The 18133-nt window shown below is 32.7% G+C and overlaps 1 protein-coding gene and 1 pseudogene across 1 annotated transcript; one reads left to right on the top strand and one right to left on the bottom strand.

Annotated features, from left to right (window-relative positions):
• Positions 1-758: 758 nt before the first annotated feature.
• On the top strand, positions 759-4384 carry LOC125831382 (cation/H(+) antiporter 3-like). Its single transcript, XM_049510583.1, has 3 exons — positions 759-1016; positions 1877-2890; positions 3253-4384. The coding sequence occupies exons 1-3, from the start codon at positions 771-773 to the stop codon at positions 4372-4374; spliced, it is 2382 nt and encodes a 793-aa protein (XP_049366540.1). The 5' UTR covers positions 759-770; the 3' UTR covers positions 4375-4384.
• Positions 4385-6273: 1889 nt separating this feature from the next.
• LOC125831334 (expansin-B4-like) lies at positions 6274-7371 on the bottom strand (annotated as a pseudogene).
• Positions 7372-18133: the final 10762 nt, after the last annotated feature.

The raw sequence follows: 18133 nt of genomic DNA, 5'->3' as shown, positions 1-18133 counted from the left end.
CTAAAATTATACTTTTCTAGAAGTAATCAACCAATGAAGAAAAGATAATTTAAAATCAAATTGTAATTAGTTCACTAAAATATACTTGCGCCTGAAGTAAATAATCATAATTATTTTTTCTAGAGTTTCGATTCATATATCAACCTTATAAAACAAAAACAGGTTGATGCACAAAACATTTTAGTCATAGTGGTCAGAAGAGGATGTTATTCCAAGAAAAAAATGCAAAATATATATTAATGACTGATTACATTATCATAATTCGTACATAAATATAATTTTACTATCAACCTTGTAACACACTTCATTTTCTTCTTCACTCATGTAACTCCCATCTCCTTATATCCCATAATATCAATCTAGATCATATAAAAAAGCTTCTAAAATATATCTAAACATAGAAAAATAACTAAGAAATTCTATTATTTTCCTAAAAAGTATTTATTTTAAGTACTTTGTCTTATTTTTATTTTCATTTGATGTCCAATATTAATGTTAGATTCAACTAAATTCCAATGACTCGAAGCGAAGACATGATGTTAACTCCTCCTATATGTATTTTCATCTTTCCCGCTACATTGCCTTCTGCAAAACAAAACCAAAGGTATTGAATATTTTACGGGTGTAATACTATTTTCGTCCCTCCATTTTTGCTTCAAACAAAAAATGATACTACTACAAATCTCTAAACAAAAATTGTTGAATTTCTCTTCAAATGTGGGTGTGATTCGACCTAGCCAAGGTCACCATTATCATTATCATCATCATCAATGGCGACAGCGGCGGCAACATCAGTGAAATTAGCCGGGGAATTACCCGGTGCGGTTAATGAAAAATGTTATGCAGAAATACCTCTTCATTCACCTGGTATATGGGGTTTACCCAATCCGAGTTTATTCCTCGATTTCAATTTGCCGCTGTTGCTTCTCCAATTAGCTGTCATTTTTATCCTCACACAATCCCTTCATTTGGTTCTCAAGCGCATCCGTCTTCCCCGTCTTATCTCTGAGATTTTGGTATTATTTTCTCTCTTCACATTTATTCATAATGTTGTTATTTTTAAAAATCCTGGTGTTAGGGTTAGCTTCAGGCTATGGGATATGCAAATAGTAAAAAAAGAAAACTACTTTCCTCTGCTTATATTACACAATTGAAATTTTGAGACTTTTAAACTTTTGTAGCTTTTAAGTTTTTTGAAATAAAATTTATATATTAGGTTATAAATCACAAAATTAATAGCTTGAAATATTTTAAAGAGGGAATTTCGGTGAAAGAAAAACTTGGTTGAGTCTCGAAATTCCAACAGTGCCCTATAGGTTGAGACATAGGGAGTAGTTTTTATAATAAAATAGTAAGTTGCGCAAAACACACTACTTTTGGAGAATCTGACACGCATTTGTTGACATTTTTGGGGAGTCCGAGCAACATAGGTTATATATGCTCGGCAATGTTTTAATGCATATAACTACATGAACACACAAAAAGATGCGGCTAAATCAAGTTTCTCTAAGCCTTGTTAATATACACTGCAACTTGTTATTCTTTTCCTTCAATCCTAGTGTTTCCTATTATTTTCGACTGGAAAAAGAACGAAAAATCTTGTATTTCCCCCTCCTGATTCCCAACATATTGTTCTTGTTGCATCAAAAGGCTAAAGTGGTGACTCTTTAGACTACCAAAGGCACGAATGCTAAATTATATGAAAATGTGTACTGAATTTCATTTATGCTTGTCCTCCCAAGGTAGGGGTAAGGTTTGCGTACACTCTACCCTCCCTTGACCCTACTTATGGGATTACACTGGATATTATATTGTTGTAGTTTCATTTATGGTTGTGTTTAACTCAAGATGTGATGGTATTGTCTTCCACCTACAGGCAGGTATCATACTAGGACCAACAATGCTAGGAAAGATCCCGAACTTTACGGAGAATTTATTCCCACAATCAGGAGAAATTTTCATAGATTTAATGTCAAAAATTGGGTATATCTTCTTTATATTTCTAAGTGGAGTGAAGATGGACCCAAAAGTGGTGTTGAGAAGTGGTTCAAGGGCGTGGACAATAGGATTACTTGCTGTCATTCTACCAGTTGCCTCTTTTGCGAGCTTGTATTTTGGATTCTTTTCACAAGATGCAAATATGCACAGATATCGACAACCGGCAGCCCAAAGTATTTTCTTGATACAAGGTTTGATTGCATTTCCTGTGGTTGCATCTCTCCTTGTTGACCTGAAAATCATGAATTCTGAGCTTGGTCGTCTTGCTCTGGCATCAAGTTTGATCAGTGACTTATTTAGTAATCTGGGGTTGACTATCTTCTCCACCCTTAGAATTGGATTATTGGCAGAGATTACGACGGTTATCTCTGTACAGTCTTTTGTTCTACTTCTTGGTATAATCTTGCTTATTGTGTTTACTGTGCGACCTATTTCACTTTGGGTCATCAAAAGGACTCCAGAAGGCAGGCCTGTAAATTCTGTTTACATTACTTGGGCATCGGTCTGTGTCCTGTTAGCTGTGATTCTTGTTGATAATGCAGGGCTTAATTACCAATATGGTCCTTTTATCCTAGGTCTTGTCATACCAGACGGTCCACCTCTCGGGTCAACATTGGTAGATAAATTAGAAACCTTAGTATCTGGTATGCTTGCACCTCTTCTGATTACTTATTGTGGTATGAAAGTAAATCTGGTTGATTTGTATGATCTCGTCTTCCTGAATTGGGTATGGGTTATGGTGTTCTTTTGTCTCACCGTGAAGTACGCATCAGTTTTCCTTCCAGCATTGGCCTGCAAGGTTCCCCCAAAAGATGCTGCGGCTCTTGCCTTCATCATGACCTCACAAGGTGTTATTCAGATGTCTTTTTACTTGAACAATGTTATTAATCAGGTAATTATTTAATCATCCTTTCAATATCTTAATATTGCTGTTCCATTAATACAGTTTTGAGATTGTGTTGCTGAGCCTGCAGTACGTACTGTAACGTATAAATGTTTTCCATGGAATATTACTACAGTTTCTTTAGGCATAATACATAAATAAGCCCTTTAACTTGGCATCATTTCACATTTATGTCCTCCAACTTTGGATGTACACAAGTAAAAACTTAAATTTGTATAGAGCTGAACAAATAGACATACACATCCTATGTGGCATCCTACATGACAATGACAATATGTGTCCTACGTGCTAATAACCTTTTTCAGCCAGACTTCTAATTCTGTTTTCTCTTCTCCTTTATTGAAGCACAGACAGTTGATGGAGAAACCTTTTCCATGCTAACTGCATCTGTATTACTCATAGCTGCACTCTCACATTTCTGCGTTGGAACGCTCTATGATCATACAAGGATATATGCCGGTTATCAGAAAAGAGACATCCAACATGCTTCAAGCAATTCTGAGTTGCGCTTGCTTTCATGTGCTCATCGATTTGATGATGTCGTAGGTGCTCGAAAGATCTTAGATGCTTCTTTTCCATGTAAAGAAAGTCCTTTATCTGTGTATGCGCTACACTTGGTGGAACTTGCTGGTCGAGCATCCCCAGTTCTAATTGATCATCAGCTTGGCCAAAAGAATACTTCTGGCGTTGCTCGATCGCAAAAGATGGTGGAAGTTTTTATAGCATTTGAAACTCAGTTCTTGGGATCTGCTAGTACTCATTTCTTCACCTCAATGTCACTGCCAAGGTTCATGCATCAGGACATTTGTTCACTTGCATTCGACAAGTTAGCGTCCATGATCATACTCCCGTTTCACAGGAAATGGAATCAGCAGGGGAAGATTATCTTGGACAGCAGTAACTTGAGAACAATCAACAATAATGTATTGGACTTGGCCCCTTGTTCTGTAGGTATCCTAATTGACCGTCAGAAAATAAAACGTCTAGCCAGTCAATCCGGTAATGAGTCATCAATGTATCAAGTATCCGTGGTTTTCATGGGAGGCAATGATGATCGTGAGGCGTTAGCTTATGCTAAACGTATGTCAAGATCACCTGAACTTCAACTGACTGTGGTTAGATTCGTGTCATGGGACATCGACGTACGTGAAAACCAGTGGGATGCTGTACTTGATGCTGAGATGTTGAAGGAGGTAAGACTTCTTGGTCAGCACCAGGATAACATTGTATACAGAGAGGAAAGAGTTAGAGATGGAGCTGAAACAGCTTTGATCATACATGCTATGGAAGAAGCCTTTGATCTTATCATGGTCGGAAGGCGTCATCGCGACGATCTACAACAACTATTAGGGCTTAATGAATGGAATGATTTGCCAGAACTTGGACCAGTTGGTGACATGCTTGCAGCTGCAGAGATCAATAGACCAGTTTCAGTCTTGGTGGTGCAGCAACAAATTGTTAAGAACAAATGAGAAGAGTAATCCTTCATTTGAAGCAAATAGACCAAATATGTAAATGCCAAATTTCTTTGTGTAGATTTCATCACACAATTAAAGTTATGTAAATTAACATTTGAATTTTCATGACAATACAACATCACACATCTCTCAATCAATTTCTCTAATTTTATAATTGGGATAATAGAAACTTTGGTCCATCAATTGTTGGTAAATTTTGAGTTTGGTCTACCTCAACTCCAAGAATAGAAGTGGTTAATTTTCTTTCTATACGCAATTCAAGATTTTATTGGTGTTCATTAGGGGTGTACATGGTTGGGTTGATTCGGGTTTTTCAAAATCAAACCAAACCATTTGTGTCGGATTTTTGAATTTATAAACCAAACCAAACCAATAAAACTCAGGTTTTTCAACCTTGAGTTTTTTTCGGGTTTTTTGGGTAATGTATTCATACAAACATATAATTTACTTATATTTCAAATATTTATTTAGTCCTACCAAAATACAACTATCTAAGGTGTTTCTTAAGAAAATGACACAAAATATGATAGGATTAATGACACTAAAATATCCAACAAAAAAATAATAATGAAATCGCGTAAAACAAATATTGCAAATTAATATGTAATAATGACAATGATCATAATTAAAAGTACTAAATCATGCTAAAATAAGTTTAATAAGTATTAGTTACATGACTAAATATTAAAGGAAAATAAAATCAGATTATGTATTTTAATTGTCTAAACCTATGTAAAACTAAAGAACAAATATTTAATATTATTGTCATTCTTAGTGTTGAATTGATTTTCTTTTTGCATTAGTATTAATTTGATTTTGATTTAAGTTTTATTACTATTACCAACATCTGTGGACTATAATCTTTATTGGACCATTAAGAATTCTAACTTTTAAACATGAAATAATATATTAAAAGATAAAAACTATGAAAAAGTACAAGAAATATTTAAAAATTATATCAAAGTAAATATTTTTACGTATAAAATAAAATTTTAAAATTATATATATAATGTCGGGTTGGTTTGGTCTTGTTGGTTTTTTTTAGTTGAAACCAAACCAACCCAAATATAGTCGGATTTTTTTTCCCAATACCAAACCAAGTCAAACCAAACCACTAGTCGGGTCTTTTTTTTTTAGTTTGACTCAGCTTGCGGTTTGGTTCAGTTTTCGGTTTGGTTTTGTACACCCCTAGTGTTCATGTTGGTGATTTCTGATGTGAATTCGTGATATGGTATGACTCTGCATATTTAACCTTCAATAAATTAAAATGTGTGATTATGGTCCTTATATCTAAGAAATATGTGATATTTTGAGTATTTTTAGAACTACATTACTATTAAATATTGATTAACAATAAAAGTTTGATAAAACTAGGATATATAATAATAGAATAGGATATAAATTTAAAAGGAATGTATATGTTAATAGAAAATTATGATAACTCATTGATTCATCTGTTATTTAATTAAATACATGTATCATTTATAAGTTTATTAGGTCAAAAAATTGTATCACAGCAAGCTCCTCAATTTAAATAAAGAATTTGATATATCATATTATTGGTATACAAAGGAAGTCCAAAAATTCATTTTGTAATCTCTAAAATTCCTCAAATCCTCCAAAAATAAAACTAAAAAACTTTATAATTAGGGAGAAAAATTGACATTTGAATAGTAAATTTCTTTTGCTTGCCAATTCATAGGAATGACATTATCAGCTTGAACTTGATGTTTATTTTGTGAAGTTAACCTAATAGAGAAAGGAGGTATTTGTGTGTCTGGATAAATATTTATTGACCATGTTGCTCCAAACATTTGTTGCATTTGAAGCCATTCATTTGAATTTGTATGTTTTATTTCAACTAAAGAAAGATCACCATCTCCATTTTGAGCTTCAATTGCAATTGCAATGAAACGAGGGTTTGATCCTTTTTCAACCTTAAACATAATATTTTGCTTGTGGTCGCATGCCACCCTGAAAAAAATCACAAGAAGAATTAACCAAAGAATACAACTAAAAAAATTAGACAAATTTTGTAGTGAAACAATAAAATCTGTCGCTAATTTGAATAAGCGATGAATTTCAGTTAGCTACGAATAAACTAACAATGAAGTTTATAACTAATTCCAGTCGATGAAAAATAAAACAAGTAACACTACTAAAACACACCCAAAACCGATGAAAGATTTTTTGCAATGTTTTTTTAACATGTTAAATCACATAGATAATGCAAATTCTTTTACATTATTAACATATTTATAATAAGTTAAATTCATAAAATAATATTGTACAATTTTTTTTAAGTTTATTATAAAGAAACTCACTCACCTTTTATAATAAATATCAATTCTTCCAAGATTACGTAATTGGTCCGCTTGGCCATATTTTGACATAGCTCCAAAGGCATTTCCACTTAAATCAAAATGAATTGGATCATCATTACATGTTCCTGGACACTCATCTGTAAGAGTTACTGTTATTGGATTTTGTGAACATTCTTCATTTTGATTACATAATACCTGAAAAACGACAGATTCAGAATTTAAATGTTGTTAGACTGATTGATACTAAGTACGTTATTATAAGAAAGTACGTACGTACCTGATAACATGCACCACATCCTAAACCATGTTTCAATAAAACTTGATTTCCCGCGGTTATCATCGCGTTGTATGGTGCTTTTGCTACGTCATCTTCTAGTCCACAAGCTCCCCCTAAACACACACACAATTTTTTTTTATCGATAACTGTTCATATTGTTATAACATATTAAATTATACTAATCGTGTAAAAAATGATTTTCTAGAAATTACCACTTCCAGCTCCAGTGGGATCTCCATACCAAGTTGCCACTGCTGATGAAAATCCAGTAGCATCTAAATTACTATTGATAAATGATTGACAAGAACAAAAATTAACCAAGTCCAAGACAATATAAATAAAAATTAAAATAGATTTCTTTTTAGGAAAATTGGAAACCATAACCATATTGTAAATGTGATTGAATAACTTAATTTAATTGATTATGCATTCTAGTTTTAATAAAAGGGAGAAATTATATACTTTAAACAACTTCTTGTTTTTCAATAGACATCCTTATCCATCCAAAAATTTAAATTTAATTTGGGAATTTTTATTGTTATAAAAAAAACCCTTAAAAAAATATAATGAAAATCAATTAGAAAATAAATATTTTGTACTCCTATTTTGTAGTATAAGACTAGGATAATCAAATGTAGGTAGAACTAGTGTTTTGCTTGTATAGAAGATTATTAGGAATGACCAATTCTAACATAGGATTTGAGAATATTAAGGATCTTTGTCAAAATATTATGTACATCTATTTTCATGAATTGGTTATTTTCGATATAATACATCGATAATATTAGTTACAACTCATCTATATTTTGCGAATCTATTTTTATAACTTGTTATAACGGAAGTTTGAATGATAACACTCAACATTTTATTTGTGCAAATCACACCCATATTATTGGTAGCAAATTGTATAATGTAGTGGTTTGATGATATAATCAAAATTCACTCAAATCGTAAATTTTGATTAAATTTGTCTAGTAAACCTAATTTTTTGTGCTTTTTCCATATGGTTTTAATAATCCTTTGGGTGTTTTTTTTTAAAGAATAAACAACATCTGCCAAATCCAAAAGCTTTATATTAATCATTAGACAACATATTAGTGAGTCACATTTGATATTTAACAGGAAAAAAATAGTAAAATTAAATATTATTGCCTAATAGCATGAGCCAATCCTCATTACTTTTTAAACAATTTTTCGATCTGCTTACAATTTGAAAACTAATGCTAATCCATATATCACAGTGTTTCATTAAATATGACACGCAAACTTTCATTTATACATTGTTTCAAGAACAAATATCACTTTCAACCCGATTTAAATGTTTATCATTATTTTTTTTTAATTTCGTGTCATTTTAAATTAATACACTAAAATAAAGTAACGGGTTATCGATTTTGTTTCGATATTTTTAGCATTTAGGTGCCAGTCAATTGGAAATAGACGTTTTTTTAAAGTTATGTGTGTGTTAGTCAATCTTTTTTTAGTGATATAGTTTTCGGCACTTTTGCAAAGCCCTTACAGTATCCTCCATAATCATCTCGGGGAGCAATACATATAGTTTCACCATGATTCACGATTTTTTTTTTTACATTTAGCGACCACTCAACATGAATTAGATAATTTTCTCAATTTTTCTTGTGCATCAATGATTTTTTTGGCGATATGATTTTCTGGCATTTTCTCCAAAACATTTACAAGACCCTCCGTAATGACCAAGGGGAAAATATGTATAGTCTCACCATTATCCAATCATTCTTTTAGAATTTAGATGTCACTCAAAACGAATTAAGCGATTTTCTGAGTTTTTCATGCGTGCTAGTCAATAAATTTTTTGGTGAATGGTTTTTGAACTCTTTTTTTTTTTCTCAAAACCTTTACAGGACCTTTCGTAATATTCTTGGGGGACAATATGTATATCCTCACCATGATCCACATCATTTTTTAGCATTTAGGGGTCAATCAACAAGACTTAGGCGATTTTTTTTTTCATGAGTGTTACTCAAATAATTTGTCGGTGATAAGATTTTCGACCATTTTTTTTTCAAATCTTTACACAACCCTCAATAATGACCTAATGGAGCAGTACGTATAGCCTCACCATGATCCACACAATTATTTTAGCATTTAAAGGTCACTCAATAGAAATTATGCGATTTTCCAAGTTTTTCTTGTATGTTAGTCAATGATTTTTTTGGTGATATGGTTTTTGGGAACTTTTTTTTTTTTCCGAAACCTTTACATGATCCTCCATAATGACTTGGTGGAACAATACATGTAGCTTTACCATGATCCACACTATTTTTTAGTATTTAGGGGACATTCAACAAGAATCAGATAATTTTCTCAGTTTTTCGTATGTGTTAATCAATGAATTTTTTGGTGATATAATTTTCGGAACCTTTTTCCAAAACCTTTATAAGACGCACCGTAATGACTTGGGGTAATAGTGTGTATACCCTCACCATGATCCACACGTGTTATTTAGCATTTAGGGTCCACTTAACAAAAAATAGTCAATTTTCAAAGTTTTTCATGTGTTAAAGTAAATGATTTTCTTGATTATATGGTATTCGGGCCATTTTTTTCCAAAAATCTTTACTTGACCCTCCACAAAGACCTTGGGGTACAATACCTATAACCTCATCATCATCCACACCATTTTTTACCATTTAGGACGATCCACTTAACATAATTAAGTGATTTTTTCAGCTTTTTTCTATGTGTTAGTCAAAGAATTTATTGGAGAAGTCGGGAACTTTTTTTTCAAAACCTTTACAAGACCCTCCGTAATGACCTGAGGAACAATAGGTATAGTTTCACCATGATCCATGTTACTGTTTTAGCATTTCGGGTCACTCAATAGGAATAAGATGATTTTCTCTATTTTAGTGTGTCAGTCAATGAATTTTGTGGTCATAAAATTTTCGGACATTTTTTTCCAAAACATTTACCGTACCCTCTATAATGACTTGGGAGAACAGTACTTAAACTCTCACCCTGATTCACACAATTATTTTACCATTTAGAGGTCACTCAACAAGAATTAGTTAATTTTCTCAATTTTTCGTGTGTTAGACAATTAATATTTTGATAATATGGTTTTTGGGTACTTCTTTTCTAAAATCTTTACAAGACCCTCTATAATGTTCTTGGGGAGCAATACGTATAGAATCACAATGACTCACATCATTTTTTAGCAATTAGGGGCCACTCAACATAAATTAGATAATTTTCTCAATTTATGGTGTATGTTAGTCAATGAATTTTTTGGTGATATGGTTTTAAGTCGCTTTGTTTTCAAAACTTTCACAATTAGGCAATTTTCTCACTTTTTTGTATGTGTTAGTCAATAATTTTTTTTGTGATATGGTGTTCTGGCATTTTTTTTTTCAAAAACTTTTACAAGATATTCCATAAAGACCTAGAGAACAATACCTATAGCCTCACCATGAATCTACAACATATTTTATAGTATTTACGGGTAATTCAACACAAATCAAACGATTTTCTCAGTTTTTATATGTTTAGTCTATGAATTTTTTGATAATATGATTTTTGAAATTTTGTTTCCAAAACCTTTACAAGATCCCTTTTAATGACACGAAGGAACAATATTTATAGTTTCACCATGATCCATGTCATTTTCTTTAGCATTTTGGGGCCACTTAATATGAATTATGTAATTTTCTTAGTTTTTCGTGTTTATGCATTAATTTTTTGGTATACAATATTTGGATTTTTTTTTTCAAAATCTTTATAGGACCCTCTGTAATAACCTGGAGGACGAGTAGTACATATACACTCACAATGATCTACATCATTGTTTTTAGCATTTAGGGGCCAGTCCACAGGAATTAGATGATTTGCTCTGTTTTTCGTGTGTTAGTCAATTTTGGTGATATGGTTTTCGAGCACTTTTTTTACAAAACCTTTAGAGGACCTTCCGTAATAACTTGGGGAAATAGTATGTATATTCTCACCATGATCCAGACCATTTTTTAGCATTTAGGGCTACCAAAAAAGAATTGTGCGATATTTTTCTCAATTTTGTGTGTGTTAGCCAATGAATTTTTCGGAGATATGGTTTTCAGACACTTTTTCAAAAACCTTTATAGTAACATCCGTAATGACCTGGGGGAACAATACGTATAGACTCACAATGATCGACATAATTTTTTTTAGCATTTAGGGGCCACTCAACATAAATTAGATGATTTTCTTTGTTTTTTGTGTTTGTTAGTCAATGATTTTTTTAGTGAAATGATTTTTGGGTACTTTTTTTTTTCAAACCTAAGTAGGACCCTCCGTAATGACTTAGGGGAACAATACGTCACCATAATCCACAACATTTTTTTTAGCATTTAGGGGTCACTCATCAAGAATTAGGCAATTTTCTTAGTTTTTTGTGTGTGTTAGTCAATGAACTTTTTGGTGATATTGTTTCGGGTAATTTTTTTTCCAAAACCTTTAGAAGACCCTCCATAATGACTTCGGGGAACAATATGTATATCATCACCATGATCCACACTATTATTTTAACATATAAGGGCCACTCGAGAGAAATTAAGTGATTTTCTCAATTTTTTGTGTGAGTTAGTCAATGTTTTACCTTTGACGCGTATGACTTGGGTGTATTTCACACATTTTTTCTAGTAGTATTCGGGTATTTATTTGTTCATGCTTTGAATAGCTAAAGTGCTTACTTGTGCACTAAGAAAGTCAAAAGTCATAGTTGCCAGAAGAAGCCAAATTAAAGGTCATATTTATATATTATTCCTTTTAAATGACTTGCCTGTGTATGCAATATGTCAAATATAATTAATCATTAGTGTAATTTAATTAATTATTACCAATCAACTATTATTTATTATTAAGTCTATTTAATAAAAAATCTTAATTATAATCGCATCTAAATAACTTTCTTTTGTGCCGGATTCATTAAATCAAGTTGTAGTTGACTTGAAAATTTTAAAATATGATTAATCACAGTAATCTAATCTTAATTATGTACCATAGAAATGTGAAACCAAGCTTTACTAGGTAAATAATTTATTGTGGTCATATACCTTCCAAATTATACCAAATCATCCCTATAAATATCTATCTAATTTTTCTTAGCATTGTAAAAATTGATCAAACACATTTTTCGCAAATGGCAACACCAACATCCTGGCAAACTGCTCAAAACACTTGACAACCTTCTTGATCTGCCACAGGCTATGCAGATCTATGGCGTGGGCGAGTAGATGTTATGTATTTCTACTAAGGGACGAGTAGAGATACAATACATTTACTCCGCCCCGTTCATAGACTTTCAGAATCAGTGGCTTATCAATAAGGTTGTCACGTTTTTTGAGCAGTTCGTCAGGATACTGGTGTTGTCATTCATTTTAAGCATGTTTTTTTGGATGTTGTTTATGGTCTAATTTGTAGCAATAAACAGGTAGCATGTTGAATTAGGGATGTTACTGAAGAGAACAACCCTAAAAAATTCAAATGGGCATATGTTCAAATGTTGCCTATTAAAGATTATGCATTTGTTTAGAGATGGTGGATTGAGCAATTGTGATGAAATTGGATTGTATTAAGATTCTATTTTATTTTATTTTTTTGAAATTTCGCTAGATAAGGTGTACATAGGGGGCAAGATTTTTATTAATAAATAAAGAGGATAGCTCAAAGAGAAGTACAAGTAAGGGAGTTAGGTTTTACCTTACTAATCCTAATGACTTTTTAAAGAAATAAAATTTATTATAATTATATTTTAAAGGGTCTTGTTTAACAATCTTAAATTTACTTATTCTTTTAGATATCATGTTTGATGTCACTCCATCATTTATTTTTTGTGTTTTAATTTAATATGACATGAAGTTTAAAAAACAATGATAACTTTTGAATCATGTATGAAGAGATATATCAGAGGAATTTGCATGTATTGTGAAAATTCCATTTTCTCTATGATTAATACAAACGGTGTAAAAATGAAAGTTTGCAAGTGTTATTTAATAGGTCGTCACCAAAAGACCCATAAAATTTGAGTTCAAATCAAGTCTATCGTACATATCTTGAAAAATTCATGGATAACACACAAAAAATTGAGATAGTCTTGAATCCTTGTTTCATAATACATAAACTCATAAAAAAGTGATGTCCACCTTATGAAAATAATGAGTATCATTTAAAAGATCTTCACCAATAACCTAGAGAAATCAACTCACACAAAATTGATCGTGTGTATTTTAAACAATTCAAGGACTAATATACATTGAGATATTCCTAAAGTCTTATTTCATGACACATAAGAGTGATGCTACCTTTCCAGAATAATGTGTATCATTCAATAGGTCTTACCAATGGACCCACAAAATTTAAGCTCAAACATATTAAGTCATATTTATCCCAAAAATAATTATGGACTAATACACATGAAAAATTGAGATAATCCTAAATTCATATTTCGTGATACATAAACTTCAAAAGATTCAATATCCACATTTGGAAAACAATGAGTATCATTTAATAGGTTGTCACCAATAATGGACTCACAAAATTTGAGCTGAAATAAAACAGTTTACACATATTCTTGAAAATTTATGGACTAATACACACGAAAAAAAACATACTCCTCAATTCATGTTTTGTGACACATTAACTCCAAAATAAAAAAATATAAAAAATATGTCTACCGTTCAAAAATAATGAATATAAATTTAATAGGTCATCACCAACGGATCCACAAAATCAGAGCTCAAACGGAGTCAGACATGCATATTTTGAAAAAATCCATGGATTAATACATACAAAAATCGAGATAATTCTAAATTCTTGTTTCGTGATACATAAACTCCAAAAATGCGATGTTCACCTTTAAAACATAATGAGTATTATTAAATAGATTATTATCACTAAACCCACAAAATTTTAGCTCACGTAGAATTAGTCATACATATTTTAAAAATTAATCGACTAAAACTTTGAATTTGTTGGTTATTAATATATGATGTATCAAAATGTTATTTAATGTTGTAATCTTAAATATGTTATTATAAAATTAAGAGAAAACATGTCAAATTAGGAAATATCTAATATTTTCTCCTAAATTAAAGGAATAGGTAAAATTTAAACCTTATTTAAAAAGGATTGGGTTAAACACAAGTTGTACAACGAAGAAGGATAAAGAGAAGATTAATCAGTCTAAAATCAGGATTAGCTTAATCATCCATATAAACATGCACGCCCCTGCTTTACTCTATTCCTAAATTCCTCCGTTTACTGAACAACAATAACATACTCCGTATAATTCCATAAAGTGGTAGTTACTCTACTTTCACAAAGGAATTATGACGATGATGAGTGTAGATCATATTTGTTTCGCCGTAGGCGTGCATTATCGGTAATATCTTGAATAAGTTGCCATAGTTACCACCTGACATTTTTAAAGAGTCCTAGCAAGTGACCAGAGGTGAACCTAGGAATTGAAGACTTCGGGTACTCCAATATTACCTTAGCTCAAATATGAGGTCTAAGCTTAAAATAAAAATCGGTAATATCTCGAATAAGTTGCCATAGTTACCACCTGACATTTTTGAAGAGTCCTAGCAAGTGACCAGAGGCGAACCTAGGAATTGAAGACTTCGGGTACTCCAATATTACCTTAGCTCAAATATGAGCTCTAAGCTTAAAATAAAAAATAATGAAAAAGGGCTTTAGCTGGATTCGAACCCTAGTCTCACGGATGATTCCTCTAGCTTGTACCAACATCCCAAGGGTACTCCTATACTTCTCATGGGTGCACTTTAAACTATATTTTAGTTTCTGTCAGTTTCTCAAAATAGATATACATATATACACGTGATTTTTTTCGAAGTTAGCGAGTGCACGTGCATCAGAGGCAGACCCACATGGTAACCTCCGGGTGCTCGAGCACCCATTAGCCTCGTCTAGGGATATATATATATATATATATATATATATATATATATATATATATATATTAAGAGGTATTTGTATAAAATTAACATAGAGCACCCAATGACCAAATGATCTAATTAGTCCATTGGCTTTCGGGTGGGTGCTTAAGGGTCTTATTGTGTTGTTGAATTTGAGTTCGAATCTCACTTTTAACATGTCTTTTTTATATTTTTGACTTGAATACCCACAACCTTAAAATCCTAAATCCGCCATTGCGTGCACCACCTCCTTAAGGTCTGAGTCTGCCTCTTCCAGCAACATAAGTCATTAGTTCCATGAGACACCATAAAGAGCTCGGGCAACATAAGTCATTAGTTCCATGAGACACCATAAAGAGTCCGGGCAACATAAGTCATTAGTTCCATAAGACACTATATCACTCATAAAGAAAATTGTTGTTGTAACGACTCTCTTATTCATTAAGGTCATCGAGGTTTTTCAGCATGTCTTCGTCACTATGAATACAACATCTCTTTTAAATTATTAATTGTATGAGTTATTCGATATACAGGTCGATGATGAAAACATGAAATGAGTTTAAAGAAACAATTGTGGATTCTATTAAAACAAAAGACAACAAAAAGATTCTATGAGAAGTGGGGGAATTTAGAGCAAGAGCCAAAAAATTAAAAAATAGAGTAACTTGGGATGACTAGAACTATTTAACAGCCATGACTATCTGCACCATTACATTTTTATAATATATAAACAATGCCTCTTAACTTGACTTCAGCAAGCAACTAGGATCATTAATTTTGAACGTGCACAAGTAGGCATTCTAACTATCCAAAACTTAAACAAATAAATACTCAAATGTTGCATGTTATATGCGTGATGTACAAATGCTCCTACATGAATTTCACATATGACATAAATTTTCATATCGAATGTCACATAGAACACATATGTCTATGAGTCGTGATAAAATTGGTATCAGAGTCCTAGATTCATTGTTCTCGTTGTACCAAAATAGGTCTAGTAGAATCTTGCGAAATAGTACTATACGTCTGTACTTTTCTTCGAGTGGCTACATTACTTTAGGAAATCATCTCTTCTTTCTTCCTTCGTGTTATAACTTGATTCCAATTGGTACCTGGTGAAATAAATTGGTATATGACTTTCTTCATTGTTTGTCCGCAGATGGTTGATACTAGACATAACATAGTGAGGGTACCAACTCCAGCTGCGAAACCGTAGTGCAAGAGTGAGGAAGGGGCAGGGGCAGAAGAAGAGTAACATCCACCAGAGGTGGAGCACAGGTAGTGGCTGGGCCAAAATCGGCAACCCTTCCCCCATCCCATGATCGAGTTGGAGAGGATGTTGAGGTAGAGTACGATGAGGGTGCGAAACTAGAATTGGTAACAAAGGTTGGGGGTGCAGGCCTAGACAATAAAATAATATGATTTTAGATAAGTTTTGAAGGTGAATTTGTACATGGATTTGTGTACTAATGTTGCACTTGCTCTTTTCATTTTTTAAGTACAACACATATTTCAGCAGCAGCTACGCGACCTCAGTTATGAGCCCAACATTTACTTAATCCAAGGGCGAGTTTCTTTCTCTAAGCTGTTATGGTTTCATCTTTTCCCTTTAGTCCATTTTTCAGACTTAGACTCTTTTTGTTTTGTGGTTAATCCTCATATTCTAGACTAAATTGATATTTTGATACACGACTTTCAGATTAGGGGTTATTTCTACAAATATTTTGTGATAATGGTTTTTTATCTATGAAACTCGTTTTTAATTGTTGAAAACTATTACTTCGAGTTGGTTAGCTTATTTCATTTTAGTAGATGATTTGTTTTCCTATCAGAGGTTTAGCGTGAGTGTCTTTCAAAGCTGGTTGGGTCCTCACAAAGTTGATGTTAGAGTCCGAGATTCGTTGATCTCATTACCAAAATAGGTCCAGTAGAATCTTACGGAACAGTAATCTGTACTTTTACTCGATCGACATGCTATAACACTCAAGAAATTATATATTTTTTCTCTCTTCATGTTATAACTTGATTCTAATTGGTAGCTAGCGATATCAAAATTAATATCTGACTTCTTTCATTTTTTGTCCATAGATGGTTAATACTAGATATAACCGAGTAAGGGTACCATCTCCAATTATGGAATCGACAGTGCGAGGGTGAGAAAGGGACAGGGTCAGAGAAAGAGCAATACCCACCAAGGGTCAAGCTTAGGCAGTGGTTAGGACAAGACCGCCGACCCTTCCCCTACCCCAGGTTCTAGTTGGAGAGATTTTTGAGGTAGAGTACAAGGAAGGTACATAACCACAAGTGGAAACACAAGTTGGGGTACATGCCTCCCCCTATGACTTCTAAGGTTGTTCAGTGGGTGTTAGCCATCTTGAGTGAGATAAATGGGAATTGGATCCACTCATATTGTGGCGACTACTCATACTCTATATCATCATCTCGAATCTACCACCGCCGCCAAGATGGATAAAGCTTCAGGTGCTGATGAGTTCTTCCATTCGATACTAGGCCTTTTTCTGACCGAAAGTGAGCATGGGTTATTGACTAAGTTTATAAAGTTGAAGATTTTTATGAGGGTAAGTTTCATGCTTTGTCTCGCTATGCTACTCTGATATAATGTGTGCGTGCACTCTCAGCCAACGGACCAGGTCCCTTGACTCAACAAGAACAATAAGAAGAGTAAATAATGACGAGAACACAACACAAACAGTTTACATGGAAACCTCCTTGCTCAAGGGAGTAAAATCACGACCTGTCACACATGATTTTCAACTGTTTTCACTAATCTTCCTTAAGTAAAAGTGAAACCCAGTTACAACCAAAGTGAGAAAAAACTATTAATCTCACAACCAAGTAATAACTCTATTACTTGAAGAGCCTAAGCAGATGTCACTTTTCCCACTAAGCTATCACTACTAGACAACTTAGAATTTGACTAAGCAACACGCAGGTTGCCCATTAAACCACCACGCTTCAGATGACTTAGACTTTAACTAAGCAGCATACACGGCTGCCCACTAAATCAGTTAGACTCAACTGATTTAGACTTTTTCATAAAATAACTATCTGAATCCTTTATAAATGTAGGAACAGATTTCAATGAACGTGCATAAGATATAATCCTAAGACAACTAAGCTTGCAGCTTTATCTGGTTCGAGTTGATCTTGAGGATAAATCTTCACTTTTGTATTAGCCT

The sequence above is a fragment of the Solanum verrucosum genome, unplaced genomic scaffold (genome assembly GCF_900185275.1).
Source record: "Solanum verrucosum unplaced genomic scaffold, falcon-dt-bn FXZP01000049.1, whole genome shotgun sequence".
Lineage (NCBI taxonomy): Eukaryota > Viridiplantae > Streptophyta > Magnoliopsida > Solanales > Solanaceae > Solanum > Solanum verrucosum.
The sequence above is the reverse complement of the archived record's forward strand: the minus strand, read 5'-3'. Positions and strand labels throughout refer to the sequence as shown.

Bases quoted from the DNA above. Each gene is read 5' to 3' on its own strand.
- LOC125831382 (XM_049510583.1), top strand. From the start codon at position 771: ATGGCGACAGCGGCGGCAACATCAGTGAAATTAGCCGGGGAATTACCC. The intron at 1,017-1,876 runs GTATTATTTTCT...TTCCACCTACAG, and splicing joins GTCTTATCTCTGAGATTTTG to GCAGGTATCATACTAGGACC. The intron at 2,891-3,252 runs GTAATTATTTAA...ATTGAAGCACAG, and splicing joins TGAACAATGTTATTAATCAG to ACAGTTGATGGAGAAACCTT.